Genomic DNA, 23,400 nt, shown 5'->3' with positions numbered 1-23,400 from the left:
AATGATAAGCTTGTGTTTGTTAATGCTAAACTCCTTGAGGATTTTGAGCAACTCAAAAAGGGCTCAAGGGTTATTGAGAGTGCGCTCACCAAACTCACCGAGTCGCATGAACAACTTAAAGCTTCTTATCTAAAAGAGCATGACAACTTGCCTTCTCCCATTACTATTAATAATGATGCTTGTGCTACTAACTCTACTTCTTGTGAAGCAACTATCTTGAAGGAGAATGTTGAGCTAAGGGCTCAACTTGAATTGCTAACTAGCAATTATGGGAAATTGGAAGAAAATCATGGAAAGCTTTATAGCTCCCATGAGGATCTTCTAGCCTCCCATGATAGGCTAAAGTTAGCTCATGAGGCTATAATATCTAAGGCAACATCTTGTGAGCCTCATGTGGGTACTAGCACTACTACTCAAAATGTTATATTGCCATGTGCTAGTCCTAGTAATTCATCCACTCATAATATTGCTAAATCTTGTGATGAATTATCTTCCTTGCCTTGTTGCTCTAACAATGAATGCTCTACTTCCTCTAGTACTTGTGTTGTTACTAACCATGTAGAGGAAATCAAAGAGCTCAAGGCCCAAGTCTTTTCTTTGAAGATCGACTAGGTAAAGGGTCATGAAGGGAAATGCAAACTTGACAAGATGTTGAGTGTGCAACAATCCCCCAATGACAAGAGTGGACTTGGATTCAACTCCAACAACAAGAACAAGTCCAAGAACAACAAGATTAAGAAGGGCCAATTACAAGTCAAAGACTCGGCCAAGATTGTTTGCTTCAAGTGCAAAATTGAAGGGCATCATGTTAGATCTTGCCCTTTGAAGAAGAAGCAAAAAGGGAAGCGGCCTCAAGCTCAAACTCATATTCAACCTCAAGTTGAAGAAATGCCACTTCCCAAGAAGAATCAAGCCAATGCTCACATTGTGGAGAAATCTAGTGAGAAGAAGGAGAAGAAAAGAACTTGCTACATATGCCGTGAGAAGGGCCACATCTCCTCTTCTTGCACTATTGGTACCTCATCCAACTCTATCTCCATTGATGATGTTTATTCTCTTCGTAAGGATGAGGGTGGCAATGTGTTTGCCAAATATGTTGGTGCTCAAAGTGGTGTCAAGAAAAGAACCATTTGGGTTGCCAAGCCTATTGTGACTAACCTCTTAGGACCCAACTTAGTTAGAGACCAACAATCCAAAACTTGATCAATAGGTGCTTGTTGGAGGGCATTGGAGACTTGGCTACATCATGAAGAATTAAGGGATCTTCATCATTTATATTATCTCAAGCCAAGTCTTGGTTATCTTGCTTCTATCATATGATCAATGTTCCTCCTTGCGGTAACATGTGCTCAACTCATTTATATTGAAAGTTACTCGCCCCTTTGCATGTGTTAGTTTTTGTTCCTAACATGTGTTTGTATATGTTGTGCTTCCTACTTGTTTTTCTTGAGAAATCAAGTCCATGCATGTTGGGTTGCACACCATGTATTTGTGTTTGTGTTGGAGCCTCTTTGCATCTTGTTGTATCTTATATGGCTCTTATGAGCGATTAATGGACTATCCCACTTTTGGGGGAGTGATATTCCTTTGGGAATTTCATGATCCTAAACAATGTGTGTACATGAGGAATATCACTTAGAATTGATATTGCGAGATTATCTAGTCGCTATGTGGTATGTCATCTTCATGAGAAGTTCAAATTCTAATGTCCATTAATATCTCTAGTTGGATCTTATTTGCCTCTTGTGAAAATAAATTTCTTATCACATTACGGGGGAGTAATAAGCTTTGTGCATATTACAAGCCTAGAAAATGTGAACATTTGAGGTTGTGTCACATAGAATTGATACTGTAATTTATCTCTCTCCTGTGTGGCATGCTTGCTCAAACAAAGCTCCAATTTGCTTAAATGGCTTCATTGCTAATATCTTTGTGGATCTTATTTGTGAAAGTTTTTCTTGGCATGGTTTTTCACAACGTGTCCCTCAATACATTTTTGGAAAACCATGTGCTTCAAGTCATACTATTAATTGCTTTGCATGTTGGTATGAATACTATTAATTGCTTTGCATGTTGGTATGAATACTATTAATTGCCTTGCATGTTGGTATGACTAAATGAAGCTATCAAGAAACTATCTTTGCATGATGGTTAACTCTTATCTTTTACCATATGCTTTGTTCGTTGTAAATATGATCTTATGTATACTTACAAACTACCACCGGGAAATATTTCCTAATACCTCTTGTCCTAGGACAATTGGTAATCAATTATGAGGTAGATATTTATTGATCATATCTACATTGGCTCTTGTGTTTAAAATTGCCTTATTTATTGCCATGAATTTGTTGTGCTTTGACTCCCATGTGTCTTCCTTGCATCTCATGGATCTAATTTGTCTATTCAAACTTTCTTAGCACTTTTAGTAGATATAGGTAGCGTGATGATCCTAGTTTTGTGCATTTTGTATCCATATTCTAAATCCTAGTTAATGCACTAATCTTGGGGGAGCTCTCCTATATTTGTTATAATGCTTAAACTTCTCTTGATCATTATAAAAAAATTGGTTTTGGGAGACATAAATTTTCTTTTTGGTACTTTGTGCCATCATAAAAAGTGTCGAGGCTTTGGTTTATTTGTTGGAACCTTGCTCTCTTGGGAGTTGGTTATCTCATTCCTTTGTGCCTAGGCCTAATTAGCTTCTTATAATGAGGTAAGTCTTTGGAGTCAATCTTGTGTTGATTTGATTCTTTGATATAATTTGGGCAACCATTGTCTCTTGATTTATTTGGTGTTTTGTCCAAATTGTATCTTCCTTTGGTCCTTGAAAGTTTTGTGCATGCATATTTAATATATGTATATCTTATGGCATGTGTCAATTTCTTTGATCCAATATATAGGGTAAACTCCATCAAATCCTAATTTGGCTAAGATGTGCATGAAATTTAATTTCATGTCTATATGCACATAAAATTGTGGAGTTTGTCCTATATTTTGTAGTGTGTCTAACTACTTCGGACCCAATTAGTTTGGGGACCATTTTGTACTTACCTTTTGTGTTAGGTACAATGGATATGCATTGGTTGCTTGTCTCACTCTTGGAAAGAAGTGGTGACTCAATGGTAACTTGAGGCAAGCTAGGATGGTCAACGAATACATATCTACTACATCCACACCAATGCTATCTTGGTAACAAGTATCTTCTCATGCATACTTTTCTTGTATCCAACCTTATGGTTGCATCTTGGCATGAATCTCTTGATTTGCAAATATTGTGCTTTTTGCAAAAGTCTTAATGAAACCTCTTTATTGTGAATGTGAGTAATGTGAGATGAGTGCATTTGTTGGGAAGTATATTAAATCATGCTCATGATTCATCCATCCCAACTATGCCTATATATCTAGCAATTTTATTGCATATCAATTCCTCAAGGCTCTCACATGTGCAATATAGATGAAAGTGCAAATTTAGTTACTTCCTTTGGTATCCTCGTTTGTGATACTTGTTGCCTTTATCTAATGCATCCCAACTATCTTCTATCCCTTGTTGATATTTGTGATGTATTTTAGTTGTTTGTGGTTGAAGTTCATGAATGTACAATAAGATAAAATTGAGCCTTTGGCCATGCTATTAAGCAAAAATTCTTATTGGTATATTGCATGACTTCGTCTTGGATATCATGCTATATGTCTTGTGTGTCTATTTTGTGTGTGCATGTTTCTTTGTGGATAAATATCTTAGTGATTTTGTCCACTTAGAGAAACTTATACACATAAGAGATGATACATCTCCATTTGATATCTTATTTATTTATTGCGTGTTGATTGGTCATGCTAAGCAATATAATTCATTGAAGACTATGATGATGCTTTTTGCTCATCCTTGTAATAGTCTTATAATATGCTTTATCATGCATTTCACATATCCTCTTGGTTGAGCCTTTTATTATGGTGCATCTTACTTGTTGCTCAACTATTTGTTTGTTGCAAGTGTTAAGCTTATTTTTCTATCTATGATCTATTGCAAATGTTTGTGTTTTAAATGGTAATGAGGGAGTGAGGATTCCATGTTATGCATATTGTATTCAAATACAACATTTTAATTTATGCATGTACCTTGGGGAGCTTCCTCATTTGATTTAGAGCACTATCTTTTGGTGATCATTAGAGTTTGATTCACTTGGTATATTTTGTTTTTGAATGATATTATGGGAGTGATGATTCCATGTTTGTGCACTTTATACTCCAATGCAAATTGTCTAGTTTTGTGCACAAACCTTGGGGAGCTTCCTCATATTATTTAGAGCAATCTTCTTGATCTTATCATAATATCTATATTTCTTTTGGTATCTTCTTTGTGGTTCATTTGGTTGATTGCTTCATTTGTTGAAGCTTCTTGATTTTGTTATCTTTTTGCAATCTTTGACCCTATCTATAGTGTGATTCCTTCCGAATATTCGTCATTGGATATGTGCATTTGATTCCACTCAAATTATGATAAATGCACACGCTATGGAGGAACTCTCACTATATTGGCCTTCTAAATTTTTCACCCATTTCGGTAATTGGTGCCAATGGGGGAGAAGTTTGGAGGGTTTAAGGGAATTTGGTTATGTCTTTGCTTTGTGCTTAAGCATGTGCCTTTATTGCATTGCATCTTGTTGCTTTGCATAGTTGAATATTTAGAGGAAACTCCACTAGGCTTTGAATGCCAATATATGCAATGAAAGTCAAGATCATTCACACATGCATATATTATGGGGGAGTTTGCTCTATATATCCAACTTATTTGTTACTTCAATTCCTTATATAAACCCTCTCAAAGAGATTGTCATCAATTACCAAAATGGGGGAGATTGAAAGTGCATGCAGCCCCCATGTGTGGTTTTGGTAATTAATGACAATCCCTATGGACTAATGTTTGCATTGAGTTATATTTGTAGGAGTTGTCATGGTGGTCATGGTTAAGTGAAGATGCGCCGAAGAAGAAGCTCTCCCATGGTGGTTTATGGGGGAGCAATCTACAAGACTTCGTCAAGCAAGCACAAGCAAGAAAGGCGTTCCATCTTGTTGAGGTCAAGATCGTCGTCATCAAGCTCAAGTGGAATGCGCAAGTATAAGGTTTGCTCTTGATAGGGTTTCTTTCTCACCGGTCTCATAGTGTAGTTGGAGACCGGTTTATAGTTTAGTTGCCGTACTATCAAGAGGGCTCTCGAGTGAGTAACTCGATCGTATCGTTCGGAGAGAGCTCAAACCTTTGCATCCTTGCATCATCTTTCTTGGTTGTTATTTGGACCTTATCCATGTGATGTTTTAGAGCTTGTGCTTATTCTCATGACAAGCTCTAGTTCATCGAAAACGGATTTTGCATAGATCACTTGTTGCGTTTTCGAGTTTGATTCATCATCTTTCTTGGTTGTTATTTGGATCTTATCCATTTGATGATTTAGAGCTTGTGCTTATTCTCATGACAAGCTCTAGTTCATCAAGAATGGTTTTTGCACGGGCAACTTGTTGCATTTTCGAGATTGGAGGTTTTACCGGTATGTCTTTTTTAGATAGGTCAAACCATTCATCATTTGTTTCTATCCTCCCTTGTTGGACCATGATGGTTTCCTGCATGATCTTGTAGAGCTTGTTCCTAGCTTCAAAACAAGCCCAAGATCATCAAAATCGGAGTTCGGATGCTAAAGTTATGCCCGTTTTAGTTTTGGTGTTTCTGCAGTTTTGCCAGGCCGGATTTTTCAGAAATATCCTGGCCGGATTATCCGGGCCGGATATTTCGGAAATATCCGCCCCCCCCCCCCCCCCCCCCCGAAATCGGCTAAGGACCAGAAGAAAAGCAGCTCCGGATTTTTGGCCGGATTTTGACCAGGTTTTGTCCCTGAGGCCGGATAATCCGCCCCCCGGATAATCCGGCCCTTACTTAGGCCGGATTATCCGGCCCTGGTTTTGCCCAACGGCTCGATTTTCTTGGGGGGTATAAATACCCCCCCTTCTTCCTCCTTGGGCTGTGCTTCTCTCACACTCTCTCTCCTCCATTGTTGAACTAGAGAAGCTTGCTCCATCTCTCAATCCCTCCATGATTCTTGCCCCCATTTGAGGGAAAAGAGAGATGAGATCTAGATCTACATTTCTACCAATCAAATCCATCTCTTTGTGAGTGGAACTCTCTAGATCTTGATCTTGGTGTTCTTTGTGAATTCCTTTGTTCTTCCTCTCTTATTCCCCCAATAGCTTTTGTAGCTTTGTTGGAATTTGAGAGAGAAGGACTTGAGCATATTTGTGGTGTTCTTGCCATTGCTTTTGGTGCATCGGTTTGAGTTCTCCACGGTGATTCGTGGTGGTGAAAGCAAGAAGGTTGTTACTCTTGGGTTCTTGGAACCCTAGACGGATTCTAGGCCTTTGTGGCGGTTTGTTGGGAGCCTCCAATTAAGTTGTGGATGTGTGCCCCAATCTTTGTGTAAGGCCCGGTTTCCGCCTCGAAGGAAATCCCTTAGTGGAACCGTGACCTAGGCCTTTGTGGCGAGGGTCACCGGAGATTTAGGTGAGGCGCCTTCGTGGCGTTCGGTGTGTGGTGTGAGTACTGCATCTTGGGGTGAGGCCTTTGTGGCGTTGGTGTGCATCGAGCAACCACACCTCAAGGTGAGCCTCTTGTGGCGTTCGGGAGCACTAAGCCACCGCACCTCTCCAACGGAGATTAGCACTCGCAAGAGTGTGAACTTCGGGATAAATCTTCGTCTCCCGCGTGCCTCGGTTATCTCTATACCCGAGATCTTTACTTATGCACTTTACCTTGTGATAGCCATCGTGCTTGAAGTTATATATATCTTGCTATCACATGCTTGCTTGTATTGCTTAGCATAAGTTGTTGGTGCACTTAGGTGAACCTTTGCTTAGAATAAGTTGTTGGTGCACATAGGTGAACCATAGTATATAGGCTTTGGGCTTGACAAAGTAAACGCTAGTTTTATTCCGCATTTGTTAAGCCCATCTCGTAAAAGTTTTAATCCGCCTATTCACCCCCCCCCCCCCCCTCTAGGCGACATCCGTATCCTTTCACCTATTGAACTTGTTGGCATGATTACTAGCTTGTTCCTACGCTCAAAGGCTTGTTCATATGCTCATTGAACTTGTAGTTGGCCTAGGTTAGCACTACTGACACTTGTGGTGTCAGTGATGCTCACCTATGCTCTGTGTAGGCTTCAGTTGATCCAATCCTTGGATCAATGCTTGTCTGTGATGCTCTGCTATGCCTTATGCTTGATCTATTTGATCTATTAGATCACTTATATGCTAGTGGCTCATTATTGGTTAATTCCTTTGCTAAATGAATGGATTACTAGCTATTGTTGTCACTCATGTATGCTTATGATGCTGTGTGTGTGCTGATGTTGCTGTCCATAGCTCATTGGACATGATCCAGTGTCTAGGATGCAATGGTGCATGCTGCTCTTGCCTCTCAGTGATGCTCTTGCATGATTCATGCATGGATTTGTGATGTATTCATGTCTGTATGGATTAATTATTGATGAACTGCTTATGCAGTGTTGATTAATTGCCTTGCTATGCATGATTTAATATTTTCAAGAATAATTTGGAAATAATACAAGTCTGAATCCATTTCTGGATGATGATGACTTATACTCTTGGTTAAATGGATTGATTTGTGTTTGATGTGACCTCAGTAGCATTGCTACTGCTTGGTTGCTCACACAGTTGACTAGATCTTGTTGGCTACTCATCTCTGCTTGCATAATAGGGAATCATAATTGATATGAAAGCCATTATGCTTGCCTGTGAAGAAATATAGGGTCTACTGATGGTTTAGTAACTAGGGTTTTCACTAGGTGGTCCTTGGTAGCTGCTATTACTTGTTAACCTTCTACTGGTGCTATCTGTGCATGTGTGCTTGCTTGTGTGCACATCTGTGCATCTATTCTAGCTTATGTGCACAAAAATAGTATTTGGATAGTTTTAGGCTCTAGTGGCTCCCTTTTACTGCCATTGATCCTTGGTTAACACCAAGTGATGATCACCCTTGAGCATCTGCTCAAACCATGACATGTGTCATGCAAAAATGATGGATTGGATCCACTGGATCCTCTCTAGGTATTAAGTATACCTTGCTCCAGATCCTATATGGTTAAGCTCAACTGCTGTTGAGCAGTTGCTTGATGATCTGTTACTTGTCCTTCACCTCCTAGCTACTGATGATCTTGGTTAAGTTCCCATCTTGCTACTGGTTTTGGTTGGTTGGAATTTTGGATGGATGGATGGTTTCAGTACTCGCTCTTGTTGTTCTTGAGCAAGAACATGATGAACTCTTGCTGTTCTTGGCTGGTTGCTGGATGAATGGTGATCTGGTCGACTGGTGTCTTGTTTCTAGGGTTTATACCCTTTTATACCAACTGTGCTTGTCCCCTTGCTGTGACACACAAGCCTGGCTTGGCTTGTGACTCAGTTGTGCATTTGCTTGCACAACAACCCCATGAGCGTTGAGGTTACTTTGGTGAAACTTGAGCCCCTGTGTGTGCACAGGTTTGGTCTTCTTCATCTTATCCTGGTTCTGTCCAGGTTTTGGACTTGCACACGTGTCATTGACACTTGGTTTCACCCCTGGCTAGTTACTGATTTGATTTCTAACCCCCTGTATAGTGCTTTCTCTCTATTTTGCAGGTTTCAAGGATGGAAATGGTCCAAGACCAATCCTTCCAAGACATGTAGTTTAGGATTTTAGTTTAGGATCAAATTGATGTAATCTTCTTTTTATTCTGTTTTTTAATTCATCCAATTATTGTATAATGGATAATGTAAATAAAATGGAATATGTGTGTGTATATTAATAAAGCTCAAATTTTCCTTATGAGCTCAATTGTATTTGAATCATTTACATATAAATGATTTGTATATTATATTGCAATATGAAATTCAAAGTGATTTGAATTCTGAAATGTATTTGAATTATGAATTCATTATTCATATTATATATTGTTTACCTTTCACTTCTTTAGTTTTAAATTCAATATGACTTGTCAAATAAAAATCATCTCCCAAATACACAAGTTACAAAAGAGATCATGTCGAAATTCCTAACTCCCATTGCCTAACCTTAATTGCAATTGAGAGAGAACCTAGATCCCTCTTAGGTTTAGTTGCAATAAGGCGCGAAAATTTCCCTCGTTTTGCGATAAAATGCACATCCCAATTCAAAATCTACCCTTCGATGTTCCTATGTTCTGGGTTATTACAGAGTAGTGCAGTGGTTCTCGAGAGGCAACAACAACTCCAGCAGAAGCTATCCATCAGTCCCATCGCTACACCGAGCAGCACGCGACGACACGGGACGACGACAACATGGCTGGAGCTCCATGGCCGATGATGGGAGGGAGGAGGTGAGGCGGCCCATGCATGAGAAGTCAACCACGACGGTGCTCTCTTGTTCTGAGAGCATGTCTAACAGACCCCTTAAAACGCCCAACCCCGTAAAATAACCGCCGATATACGGGGTAGAGCTCTACCCGGCCGTCTAGCAGACCCCGTAAATCAACTCCCTGTATCGAATTTTTACAGTTTTGGCCACGGGGCGGCTCCTCGCCCCTTACAAGTACAGGGTGGGAGGCTGAATACAGGGCCAACCCCTCACCTGTGGCGCGCTGAATTTTCACCAAATTGCAACTGCTTCCGCCATGGAGCCCCGCTGGAGAAACGTGCGACCACCTCCGCCGCGCCGCCGAGCGTCCGTGGCTGCCGCGCTGCAGTGCCTGCAGGTCTTCTCGCGGGCGGGGGCGGCCGTGGCGGGCGAGGGCGGCCGTGGCGGGCGAGGGCGGTCGTGGCGAGCGAGGGCGGTTGTGGCCAAGGCGATGGCGGGCGGAGGCCGCCGTGGCCAAGGCTATGGCGGGCGAAGCGGCCGGCCCACGGCCGGTGGCGGGCGGGTGCCGTGGTGGGCGGTGGAGACGGGGCCGTGGTGGGCGGGGCGGCCGGCCCACGTCCGGTGGCTGTGGTGGGCGGGGCGACGGGGGCCGTGGTGGCGTGCGCGCCGGCAGGCGGCGGCGGGCAGGTGGCGGCTGGGGCGGCGGCCGGCCGGCCGGGCGGGGCAGGGGCAGGGGCAGTGGGGCTGGAGGAGGAAGAAGGGGAAAAAAGAAAAAAAATGATTTGGCATATTCTAGGAATAAGCTCTTTTACAGTTTAGGGATACGGGTTCTGCTAGCTCGTCCTAGTTTTCGGCCGGCGAAAAATGAATACAGGGCCCTTTACTCGTGTTTTAAGGGGCAAAAATATACGGAGCCTGTTAGACATGCTCTGACCCTGCTCCGCGAAGGACGCCGACACCAGCGTGGCCACACTCAGCCTCATCCTTTGCAGAGATCTGGAAGCAGGTCTTATCCCGCTAATAATGGAGCTCCGCACAACTACCACCACAATTTGATCTCCACCCTAAACTTAGAGCATCTCCACTCATTTGGCCTACCCACGTCGAAATCTGGGGTTAATTTCGTCCGGATTGGACGAAAAAATGGCGTGGGGAGGGCCAGTTTCCCAGCCGCGATCCCAGTCGTAGCCATTGATTTAATTTTGAAAAACGTAAACTTGACGAAATACGGCAAAAAACGACTGAATTTAGACTAACTTTAATGATATTTACTATATAGAGGGCGAAGTTCATACATAGAGGCCGAATTCGACTATATTTCGAATCCGGCTAGGGGAATACAACTCTAAATTTTAAAACACGGCGCTCTACATGCCGAAATGGCGGTAGAACACCGTGTAGTCGCCGCCGTCGCCGCCATCATCGTCAAACTGCGGCGGCGCGGCCTGGCTGCTGCCCTGACCAGCGTCTCCCCACCGGCCACTGGTGCGAGGCGGGGACGGCGATGGCTTGTACCAGTCTTCATCGGAGGCTTCGAGGTCGATGACGGGGACGGCGACGCCGGATGGAGGAGTCGCAGGCCGGCGGTAGCGAGCGACGTCCTCGAGGAGCCTCGCCTGCCACTCTGCCTCCTCCTTCTCCCACTGCTCCCTCGACCAGGCGCTGGCCTGGTCGATTGGCATGGAGTTCTCGGCGGGGACGAGGTCCTGGAGGGACCTCGCCATGACGGCCTCGAGGATGGCGGCGTCCTCGGCGCTTTCGGCCTCCTCCACCTTCACATTCGCTGGCTTGCGCTTCCGCTCGCCGGAGGTGTCGGGATCGCGCTTGGGGCGGCGCCGTACTTGTGCCGTCGATGGCTCGCGGATGACGATCCCGCCGCCGCGCGCGCGGTTGCTCGGCGGGGAAGACGGCTCCCTTTTCACCGGTGCCAAGGATGGCACCGACCTGGAGATCGACCTCGCCGCCGAACCGGACGACGAGGAACTGGCAGCCATGCGCCGTGGCTGCCAGCTTCCCCTGCGGCGGTTGGCCGATGCCCTCGACAGTGGGGGCATCGTCAGAATGGGGAAGTTGCCGCCCTCGATGTGCTCGAGGACGGCCTCGAGCGTCTGGCCCGGCACGCTCCACCACCGCTTGTGTCCGGCGGTGTTGTTGCGCGGAGGCGGAGGCGGAGGCGGCGGGCCGTCGTAGGAGGCGAGCTCCTGCTCCCACCGGCGAAGGAAGAAGGAGTTCCACGCCGTCAGGTTGTCGGGGTGGTAGCGCGGCTCGGCGCGGTCCTGGTCCGACAACGTTAGTCGGACCTCCTCGATGGTGGCTTCGAGGTAGCGTCCCTGGGGCGGCCGCGGGATTGGCACGCCCCCCGCACTTAGCCGCCACCCGCCGCCGGGAGGCCTCGTGTCCGGCGGGCAGGGGTACCCCGCCTGGTGGAGGAGGTGCCCCTCCCACGCGTGGAGCGACCGGAGAGGGAAACCGTTGTTGGCTGCGCTGTCTTCGTCGTTGTAGGTCATGGATCTCGTCGAGGTCGAGGGAAGGAAGAGGAAGAGGAAGAGGAAGAGGAAGAGTGGTGCGACGCGTCGCGGCGAGCGGGGTATTTAGGCGAGCCAGGAGCCGACGATTTATTGCCGCGTGGATGCTACGCGTCCGCGGCGAGCTGACCGGCGGCAGCCTTTATTCCGCGCGGAAGACGATGCGTCTGTCGCTGACCGGCCGGGTCCATCTCTCGTGCGGAAGCCGAAGCGAAAGTGCGGGAGAGAAATCTCGGCGTTTCGCGCGCTTTCGCTTCGTCCGGAGTCCCCGAGTGCGCCTCGGGAGACCGGGGATAGCGTGGGCTCGCCGGATGTATTTAGGCCCAAATCCGGAGAAAATCAAAAAATCGGGGGCGCGACTGGCCGAAATTCGCCGTCTGGATGAGAAAAACGGCGCTCGGGGGCCAAGTTGGGGAGACGAGTGGGGATGCTCTTAGCTCAACAGACCGAGCACCGCCGCAACATATATGGCCTCCGGAGGAGAAATCATCGCATTTTAAACTATAACCCTGGTATGAGATGAACAACCCAATACTTCACCGGTAGCATCAAGGACCAGATCGCTGAGATTGGATGGCGCTCGCATGTCAGTTGCAGTACATGTGGACGAACACTGTTCCGCAACAGAAAACATCGTTTATCAGAAAAGTCCACGGCATTTCCAAACGCAAACAAGAAAACGTTCAAGAGTGGCATGATCCTTATTGCTACGATGTGGCTGCCAACCTAATTGTGATTAGAGATATGGTTACCATGTGAAATACATCACTTGCCGCCAGGTAACCGGAACTCTTATCCTCCAGTAAATGAGTTTGTCGTGTGAAGAAAACCCGGTTCATTTGAATTCGTTTTGACTTTGAGTTGGTTACTTAGTAGAAACTTAAACAGCATGTGTTCCCCTTCCGCTGCAACATCATGCCCCAACTCATTCGTCCGAAGCTTTAGCATCCTCATCCTTGAAACATTATTTTCAAATGGTTAGTCATTGCGTGAGTTATAATATTCTACTAGTTTATTATGAAAATCTCGTCCGGTATTTGATCGGTTATCTCTTGTTACCGTGGCTGCCCCACATCGCATCCTACATGACAGCCTACTAAGCATGGAATACTTAAAAAAAAAGTTGATCGCGTACAGTAGTCTAATCTCGCTTTAGGTCGCACCCAGCAGTCTAGTCTCGCTTTAGGTCGCACCCAGCCCATGATGGAGCAAGTCCACTTGGACAGCTCACCCGGGGAGAGAGAGATGAGCATAGCGGAGAAACCCTGCATAGTTTATCAACGGAGAATCCCGCATTGGTTGATCCGATCAGGGAAGGGAGCTGCCCCAGCCAGAGACTATCAATTCTTAATCGGCGGTACTCGTATTAAACAAGTCGGTTTTGACAGTGGGTTAGGCCAAAAGCGGGGTTAGATGCAAAGAATGTCCCAGTTGCCCTTCTCCACCGGCCACGCTCTCTATTACAGTATCTCTGGATCGCTTGGAATAAAAGTAAACAGCAATGGTTTTACTTTACAACCGGAAAGCTGTATCAGCAAGTAGACAAGGCAAAGGCTCCATTGACCTGCAACAGTGCCGTTGCGTACAGAGAGGTCTATGTGCAACAGTAGAGTGGTACTCCAAGGGTCCGAGTATACTAGCGGAAGGCTGGCCTGGCTGCATAAACAACTATACTACTAGTGAGTGTCGAGTTTATTCGCTGTGCGAAGATGGTGGTAGTAGGGGAGGGGTAAATTAAGCGGGAATCCAGGTAGAAAGTGTGGGTCGTCGCCTCTAAACCTAAGGATCGAATGTACCGCTAAGTTACGTAGCACTTGGTGTTTACGTGACTGGACAGGCGTAGCTGCTAAGCAAAGACTCCCTGGCAGGCGAAGTCAACGGATGGGCTCCGTCCAGAACAGAACAAGAAAAGAAAAGAGGCGGACGGATGGGATGGGGGCGAGCAAACCGAGGAGTTGAATTGAAATAAAACGGCGAGTGATGACCTAGCCAGCCACATCCATCCACGGTCCTAGTATAGCGGTGCTGGCGCGGGCCCCGCCCGCTTTAATTAGAAAACCGAAAAGTAAAAGCGGTGGGAGGGAGGAGGAGAAATGCTCCTACTACTCTAACTCTCTCGCTGCATGGTGGGCCATGGTTGTGATGCGGTCAACTGCGGGGTGCAGGCTGGAAAGCGACCCCTCACCCGCCACCTTTGACCGGGAGCGATGCCCCAAACACGCGGGCCCCACCACCCAGATCGGTGCGGTGGATGCCCACCCGGCCTTGACCTCTGCACAGGGCGCCACGGGACAAAAGCTTGCTGAATTATTGCGCTTTCTTTATGCGCCCGCCCGCGTATGACTTCTTGTTCTCTTCTCCTCTCCCCTTGAGTTGAATTTTCTAACTAACAGATGGGAGATGGATGGACCAGCCTGTATAGTGTTTTCAATCAATTGGGGTCAAAGTATTTGTGGTTTCCTTGTCCTTGTTACCTGTCCGTATCACAGTTTACCAGTTCGTATAGCTGAATTCATTCCGCCGTCTCCCTAAAATACGGCTAAACTGAACAATCTCCAGGAGTCGTCCTTGCATAAATAAAATTTCTCCATCAGTTCATACGATACGACCTCTGTTGGCTTCGCACACACCAAGATGTAGTAATGGAGCAACCAACTAAATCTAAATTGAGTCGGGAGAGTTGTAAAATGTTCTGCCATCATCGAGTTCCCTCTCCCTCTTTCTACAATATTTCTGCTTCTTCTTTACAACCACATCATCATCATCAGATTGACCGAGATCCATCCAAGCCCCGCTCACTCAAAGAGGAGGGGAAGAACAACCAACAAAAAAAAGCTACTGTAGTAAGTTAGGCATGCCCGTTGCCGGCTGACACGCTCATCGGCATCGGCATCGGCAGCGGCGACGGCGCCATCAGCGACGGCCCCGGCGAGTGCCGGTGCTCGCCCTCGTAGGTCACGACCAGCATCGCCGGGTCGTCCAGCGCGCGCTCCACGTGCTTCCGGGCCGGGCACCCTCGCACGGTGCTGCACTTGTAGTAGCCACTGCAAACAGAGACGAGTAAACCGGTCAGATTACTGGAGATTGTATTGCTCGTCTGAATCTTGCTGAATCGGTGGGGGAAGAGATTGATTTACCGTGGGTAAGGGGATCCCTTGATGGGCTTCTGCCCGTACTTCCTCCACGAGTACTCGTCCGCCGGGATGTCAGCGATCTTCGAGCTCACCGCCGGGACGCGGATCGTCGTCTTAACTCTGTTCTTTCTGCACAAACCAAACAATCGACAGTTAGAGAATGGGTTGCTAAAAAGGGAACTACTGTTTTGAATCTTTGTTGCGGTTTCTGCGCACCTTCTCTTGGAGCAGTGGCATCGGCTGCCGGTGGTGTTGGCCTCGGAGTGCCCGCCGGCGCAGGGCTTCCGCTTGTGCCCCGACAGCGGCGGCTTGCCCGCCGACATCAGGCTCCGGCCCTTGGACACGCTGCCCTCCCCGCCCGTCACGGACGAGAAAAAGGAAGTGGACGTCACGGACGTCGTCGCCGCCGACATGCTCACCAGGTTCGGCTTCGTGAAGTCCAGCGTCAGGCTCTTCTGCGGGTGCGACGGCGCCGCGACCGACACCGGCGCGACCACCGTCACGGGAGCCGGAGCCGGCGGAGCAGGGGGTGGCGGAGCCGCCTTGGGCGCTGGCGGGGGCTCGACGGGGCCGCGGCGGAACCGGGCGTGGCCGGTGCGGTCGAGGATGGAGATCACCTTGCGGAACTTGGACACGGCCTGGTCCGCGATCTCCCCGAACGGCTGAGGCTGGTGCGCCTTGGTGGACGGCGCCGCGGCGGAGAGGGAGGACACCAGCAGCTCCAGGCTGCGCAGGCCGGCGGCGGCCGCCTCCTGGATGGCCAGCTGGTCGTCGGCGCGGCGCGGGGCGTAGCAGCCCATCAGGTCCACGGCCATGGTCGCCGGAGTCACTCTGTCCTGTGTGGCCGTGCTGCAGATCTTGGCTCCCCTGGCTGGCTGTCCTGGGTTGAGTTTCTTCTTGGGTTTGGTTTGGTTGGGAGTTGGAGGTGTGTGGACGGACGCCATGGGTGACTTTATAGGTGGAAATGGGGTGAGCAGAGGAAGATGCGAGTCAATGATCGTTACCTCTTTTGCAGTTACCTCCCTATACTCTCTCTGAATGTTCCTATCTGTCCTCCTTTTTTGGGTAGGCGTCAGTGTCACAGTTTTTACATGATACCATTGGTGAGTCTCTGAGATCATAGTGTTACGAAACTAACAGCTTCGAAATTACTACAGTTAACTAAAGCAACAGGTCTAATACGATTGTTTCGATTTGTCAATTTTCTTTGCATTGGAATACAGAATGCTCAATGCACAGAGTCACCCTCTGAATTGTTGCTCACCATTGCAGCTGGGTCCTTCTTCCATATCCAATAAATCAGGGGACTTGTATAGATTTGAAAGGGCCTCTTCAGAAAAGACACACCCAATGCGGTGTGATAATGACATCTTCTTGGCCCTGCCCCACGAGATAGTGGACTTTGGGGATAAGAATAAACCGGTTTTTTAAATCCGTTATTGCTAGCATCACAAGCACAAACCCAGACAGATAGGAAATATCATATCCTTTTGTGTCTTGCCTTCAAAGTCAACTATGGAGGGAGAGCCGGAGAGGTGATGTCCTGTGCAGAATGATGTGCGCGTTTCTATTCTAAACATTTTATACAAACAAGAAAGTAGGCCACGATGAAAAGCAGCATAATTTCTTTTCGCTCCTAGCAGCACTATCTCCATTGTGATATTGTCTTCGTATTATATATTCTTCTTTTCTCTGATTGAATTAGGACGCCGGCTTTGGGAACTTTCCCACCACCTCCTGCCTCCTCTTTGTTTAGCCCGTTGACGGACTGTCTGATCTGCTAGAACTGGCGTATCTTTGGGATGATTAGGGGTTCAATTATTTTTTCCATATCTTCTACTGGAAAACAATTGTTTTCGCTATTACTTTTGTGTGCGCCAGTGCGATTGTGCTACTCCATTTTATTTATAATGGGATAGGTGGCGAAATAATACTTTTGCGGATTGAAAAATTGTGCACTTGCTTCATGAAGTTAAATTTCAACGCAACCGTTCCCACATGGGAACAGTTAACAAATCTGCAAGTTTTTCTTTAGTGGACGAAGCAGGTAGCATGGTTGACATCAAGCTGGCGAGGCACACAACACTAGAATGACGAGTAACTCGCGTGCGGCATACCATATATATAAAGTGACTCGGACAGAACATCACATTGATAGGCAATTCATTGGTAATTGTGGGTCGATGATCTTTTATAGAAGCCAATACCGATTAATGATTCGGAGTCCGAATCTGCTTTGAGCGTGTCTCGGTTCAGAGCGCAACTTGGGTACAGTGTGCGACTCAGATCGTGACCGGCTTACCTTGAGCCCATAAGGTCACACAAGTGTAGCCAAACCGGATGTGATCCGACTAACTGAAGCTGGGTAAGTGGAGGCTTAGGCGGACAGGTGCACGTGGAAATGGGTTGGACACTTTAACTAGGTTAAGGGTTTTGCGGACTGAGGGGTGCAAGGGGTTGTCCCACTCCCTATAAAACGAGAAGTGGACTGGCTGTGGACGGCATCCGATCCAAACGGGTGAAGGATTTGCATTTGGAAGGCAAGTTGGTCCACGCCACCACCTACACTTCTCCGGTGGCGGAAACAAGGCTAGCACCTCCCTATCAACGTTCAACCTTGCATGTGTGTGAACCAGCAGAGGCGCCACGCGTGGGGTGTTCTAAGCGGTAGAGCTACCGGATTCGGAGATGGAGGCAAAGTCGGTGGCGGTGAAGAGTTCGTCGGAGTTCAAGTATTCGCCAGCATGGGCAAGGAGGAGCGGTCAATGATGAGTACAGGGACGGCACTGCCCCAAGAGGCACGTGGCCTCTAACGTGAGCCAGTGCTAAAAAAGTTTTGTTGCTCTTCATATTCCGAACATGTTCATTTACAATAATGCTTATTTGTTCATAATTATATTGAAAGGGTTAAAAATGTTGTATGGATTATTTTGCATGCTCCAATAAATGTACTACATAATTTTCCATTGAATCCACAAAATTTGCTTTTTTTTAACATGCATCTGACATTTGCGAAAAAAATGGGAACACAAGTTATGTAAAGGACCAGATAGTTGATCCCGTGTTTTCATTGCTATTGTAAGATCTAACACGCCATGACATATTGTTATTGCATTTCGATTACGTAAATCGAAAGATAGGCCTAAATATTGTCATATATCTCCACAATATTGTCCTTATCATAGCATATTTCTCAAGAATATTGTCCTTATCTTAGCATATTTCTCAACAATATTGTCGTTATTTCTCGGCAACAATATTGTCCTTAGATTTCCCTAGGGAGAGATTATATACATCACGTGCCCGCTTGGTCTTGTAGCATATCTTATCATTTACATATGAATGCTTCGTAGCATCCTAAAAGGAAGAAAAGGCTCCATGGGAGCATGTTTCAACTAGAGTAAAATTTGAGAAATTGGATTTTGAAGATGTCTGCAGACACACACAATGTTTTGTTTGTACAACCGAAGATATTATGAGAAAAAAATGCAAAAACCATAGGGCATTGTGCATTTGAGCATGACTCTTCGGTTCAAAGAAAAAAAAATACTCTAATATTAAAACTTTTTGTTTTATCAATTTTTTTGCATGCATCTGATATTGGCGGCAACAATATGAGAATTGAAGTTATGCAAACGGCCAAATAGGGGATCTCGTGTTTTCGTTGGTACACTAGTGGAAAACTGGGCAATAGGCCCGGTCCATTTGGGCCTTTAGACCCGGTTCCTGAACCGGGACCAACTAGGCGGGACTAAAGGGGGTACCCTTTAGTCCCGGTTCAAAGATAAACCGGGCCTAAAGGCCTCAACACGTGGTGCGACCAGGGAGCTCGCGCTGGAAGGGCTTTGGTCCCGGTTCGTGGTACGAACCGGGCCTATGTTTCTCTGCCGCGGCAGAGAATTGCTATTTCTCTGCCGCGGCACAGATTTGGGCTGTACCAGCGTTTCTGCCGCGCGGAGAGAAACAATCTGTTTCCCTTGCCGCGGCGAGTTTCGACAATGCATATATATATCATTCAAGAAACCACAAAAAATCGTCATGAATATATATAGACATCGTCAACAGTACACGACATAGTCAACACAGTACACGTAATGCATGCATATTTACAATACAACTTTTCCTGAACGAATATCCTCCGCCGTCACGATCTTCCGATAGTGCTCTCCACCTGGGGTAAGGACCTCGGTAATAAAGAATCCCGCGATTTCCTCTTGAATTGCTTTTATTTGATCCGCTGTTATGAGAGTGTCCCGCAGGCGTGTCATCTATATTTAAAAAAGGAGATCAATATATGAATGGAACTCAATACAATAGATGGTACTAATTAAGATTAATTGTGAAAATTTGTTATCGTACACGAGTGTGGTGTATTTGGGCATCCCCACCCTTGGGACAGGACATGTCACGCATGAAGGTGCAGACGTAGTATCCACATAAGTTATTCCCTTTTTCCCGCCTCATACACTTTACGAAAAAATAGTTCGATCAAACTAATAATCAAGCATCGTATTGAAAGTAAATATCATATATAAAGTTTCACGGACATAGCTATATATATAGTACTACTTACAGGTAATCTCTAAATGTAAGCTCCGGTTTCCATTCACCCGGAACAGTATTGATGAACCGTTTCCAAGCCCTGCCCGGCAAAAAATAATGAGTAAATGAGTAATTGATTAGTTGATGATATCTTCGAATTAGAGCAGATGAAGATGCCAATACGAAATTGATTGAAACTACCTCTGGAGGATGGCAGCCATGTCCGCCCATTCCGCATATTCTTTACGTTTCGAGTCCATGACGTTTACGACTCCAAGGTGAAGATCAATGATTAGGAGAATAAAATGGAAACTGCACAAGCATAGCTCAATGATTACGAGAATAAAGTGGAAGGTGCACAAGCATAATGTATGTTATATATAACACTCACTTGAAGTTGTAGGGAAAGAATATATCCTCTTTGTCTGCTTGCTTCTCTAAAAACATTACGATGTTGTCCTCTGTGTCCTTGGCGAAGTCTCGAACCGTAACTTCATGAACTGTGTTTGGGTCTATGAACCCCAGCGGTAGGAGCTTGCCTCTTTTGTATTCCAGCTTCTTCATTCTGCATAATTAAATGTATAGCGTACACAAAGAATATAATGAGGATAATTGTTAGTGCAAATGAATGAGCTACAAACTTAATTACACAAATAAATCACTTACAGCGGTAGCAACCGATGACAGCTTTGTCGAGGCGTCTTGATTGAATAATCAAACAGCTTCTTCTAACTCAATGTTTATCTCGTCTTCCCCCGGAAGTAATGCTCATCTCTAAGATACACCGTGATGTAGGTTTCACATCTTCGACGGGCTTTCGGGTACCGGTCATGCAACCTTCGCATCCGAGTCCCTAGACGCGCGAGCTCGCCGGGTTTGACGAGATCAGATCCGTATCTATACTTGTTTACCACTTGAGCCGTTGGATAGTAATCTTCGTACTCAACCGATGCTCCCGAGCTCTAGCCGCCCGTTCGATCATCGATGCCGTCTCTGGATCATGATATGGCTCCACGATGAAGTGGGGTGCGGCTCGAATGTCCTGCTATCCAAGTCGGGCGACTTTTTTGCTTCTTTCATCGCTCTAGAGGACTGTCCAAGAGAGCGGTCATAATCAGCTCTCGGCTCGGGTCTCTTCATTCTCGTCTCGGCAAAGTGCTTCACCGTCTGCGGTGGAATAAACATCTTCTTCGGCGCGGCTTGCAAGAAACGCCTTTTGCTCTTCGATCTGCTCATGTGGCAACAACTCGGAGTCTGTTCCCTCATTGGAGTTGATGATCTCTTCGGAGCTGTAGGAGGTGCCGCGGACCGCTTCCTCTTTTGCTTAGGTGGAAGCGGCGGAGTCTCCTGACGAGGAGGAGGAGGCGGCGGAGTATTTTCACGCGGAGGAGACTGGTCATGGATAGGGGAATCATCATCGCGCGAGAGGAGAATCATCACGCGGAGGAGACCGAGGTGGCGGAGGAGGCGGAGGTGGCCTCGCTTGTTGGCTTCTCACCCGGAAACACAATGTTCTCCTTCCGCCATTGCACGGTGGTTCTACGGGCTTCTCCCGATTCTTTGATTTCCCCATCTTCACCTGCAGGTGCTCAAGCACCAACCCCTCATACTCTCTCAACACTTCATCCACCCTCACAACAACAAAGTCGTCTTGGACCGGACGGCAATGGTAAGACCTTGTAGGTAAGAGGATGCCGACCGCCGCCTTGAAGGATAGGTTGAAAACTTTAACATGCAGCTCACAAGGACGGCTCTCAGTGAGATCATCCACGGGGGGGTAGCGAGGAGGCTCGACCACCTGGTCAGCATCATCATTATCCACCCTGAGAGGAAGCCACGCTGCTTTTCCGGTGTGGTTGAGATTGCGGCGGGCGATGGCATTGAGCGGTGCAGATCTACAGCCGCCCCCGAGCCATCCGAGATGTAAGTACTTGGGTTACCATGGTTAATTGGGCTTGCATGGTGCTCATACCCTCCTCTAAGTTAGCCAGCGGTCTGTTTCCCTTGCCTTCCTCCTCTCATGGCTTTTATCGGAAATCTCTTCCTTTCCGCAGAAAGCCATACTTCCACGGAACGGAGCCTGCCGTGCCTCGTGTTCGTCCGCCGTGTTCTTTGTTCCCAAGGGCGCGTGTCGGCTCATCGTTCTCTCTTTCGGGCTGGAACAACCCCGCCTCCACGTCCCTATGTGCCTTTTCCAGGGCATCAATGGGAACCTTCGGATGAGCTTTCTTATAGATGCACTTCCCCTGTTTCTGGATCCAACGTTCCCCCAATCCCGTAGAACCACTCCTTGCACCGTTCGATCCAACCGTGTGTCCCTAATCTGATCCCTTTCTTGAGTCGGGCTTCCGCCTCAATGCCTCCCACTTAGGACGGTTAGCCCCGTATCCACCTGGACCCGAGAATTTGGTGATATAGCTTCAACGCAGCATTTGCCTTATTTATTTCCGACCTTCTCAAAATTCTTCGACTCCGTGCTGTACTTCACGAATTCGTCCCAGTGATTTTTTACCTTCTCACTGTCCGGAGTCTTCTTTAACTTGATAAGGCGGCGCAATCTTTTTTTGTGGCTCTTGAATAGTTCGGCCATCTTCTTCTTGCCAAACTCGCGGAGGGCCTGCTCCATCTTGGCCTTCTCAGCGTCACCCCCCTCTTCGGGTACTATGTTGAAATGTGCCATGAGCTTGTTCATAATGCTGTTTTTGGCTACATCATCGATATAAAGACCTTGAGCTTCTTCCTCTGCAGATAGCACTAGTCCCTTCGGCTTGTGCCATTCTCGAACGGTGATCGGGACGTGGTCCCTAACAAGCACTCCGCATTGAGCTATAAATGCCTTTGCACCTTTCTCTGGAGCAATCGGTTTACCATCCTTCTCGATGTGGGTGATGTCGTGCCTAACACCGTCATCCAACTTTTTGGCCGGGCCTCGCTTCCTCGACTTTACAGAAGAAGTGCTCGATCCGGAGGGCTAAAAAGAAATAGTTCATAGTCAGTACAATTTCATTAGTTAATGCATCTAGTCGATCAACAGCGGCTTAATTAATTTATATACCTCGGTGATAACTACAGTTCGGGAGCCATTATGATGATCTTGTTCCTCACCGGCGCCACTAGGATCTTCTTCCTCAATATCCTCCGCTCCCTCACCGGAGTCATTCAAATAAGTTGCGGTGACATCGTCACCGCCATCATCTGGAATAACGTCGTCGTCGCGATCATCCAGAGTACCATTTGCTATGAGTTCCTCCATGAAATTTTCTTGAATTTCATCTCTCTCCATGCTTTCTACAACGACCTGCAAGCTATACATAGGAACCATCATATGATCAAATTAAGGATAATGCAGAAAACTGAAAATGGAGTTACATATGTGTAGTTCTTAACTAAGGATCGATAATATAGTGCTGAAAGCAGAATCTGCAGCTACATGCATACATAGATCGGGTTCATGTTTATTTAACCCTAATACATATCAATCACTACTACAACCACTCAACCGCGCAGACCGGGTCCTAGAGGGCGCCGACCGGGTCCTGAGCCGCGCTGGTGTGCCCACAAAGCCACGGAACAACAACGGGAGCATAGCTAACATGAGATCCCCGCATAACGCTCCATCCGGTCCTATACATGTTGTCTAACGCGTACATGTAACGGCGAACGTGCTGGTCCTCCGCTTCAATGCGCTGAGCTACCTCCTCCGGCGGGGCCGGCTCCCTCTGAAACGACCGTGGCCCATAAGACCTCCACCAAAGAATATCCGGGTCGACAACGGGACCCGGATTCCGCACCAAGGTGCGCGACCCGGAAGCTAAGACCTCCCAGT

General features: G+C 46.8%; 1 protein-coding gene across 1 annotated transcript; it reads right to left on the bottom strand.

Moving 5' to 3' along the window:
- Positions 1-14,578: 14,578 nt before the first annotated feature.
- On the bottom strand, positions 14,579-15,996 carry LOC127336323 (probable WRKY transcription factor 17). Its single transcript, XM_051363126.1, has 3 exons — positions 15,249-15,996; positions 15,036-15,161; positions 14,579-14,942 (listed from the first exon to the last, which is right to left on the bottom strand). The coding sequence occupies exons 1-3, from the start codon at positions 15,974-15,976 to the stop codon at positions 14,747-14,749; spliced, it is 1,050 nt and encodes a 349-aa protein (XP_051219086.1). The 5' UTR covers positions 15,977-15,996; the 3' UTR covers positions 14,579-14,746.
- Between the last annotated feature and the right edge of the window lie 7,404 nt (positions 15,997-23,400).

The sequence above is a fragment of the Lolium perenne genome, chromosome 2, assembly GCF_019359855.2.
Source record: "Lolium perenne isolate Kyuss_39 chromosome 2, Kyuss_2.0, whole genome shotgun sequence".
In the NCBI taxonomy this organism is placed as follows: Eukaryota; Viridiplantae; Streptophyta; class Magnoliopsida; order Poales; family Poaceae; genus Lolium; species Lolium perenne.
This window is presented reverse-complemented; position numbering and strand designations above follow the sequence as displayed.

Bases quoted from the DNA above. Each gene is read 5' to 3' on its own strand.
- LOC127336323 (XM_051363126.1), bottom strand. From the start codon at position 15,976: ATGGCGTCCGTCCACACACCTCCAACTCCCAACCAAACCAAACCCAAG. The intron at 15,162-15,248 runs GTGCGCAGAAAC...TGGTTTGTGCAG, and splicing joins TGCCACTGCTCCAAGAGAAG to AAAGAACAGAGTTAAGACGA. The intron at 14,943-15,035 runs GTAAATCAATCT...CTCTGTTTGCAG, and splicing joins AAGGGATCCCCTTACCCACG to TGGCTACTACAAGTGCAGCA.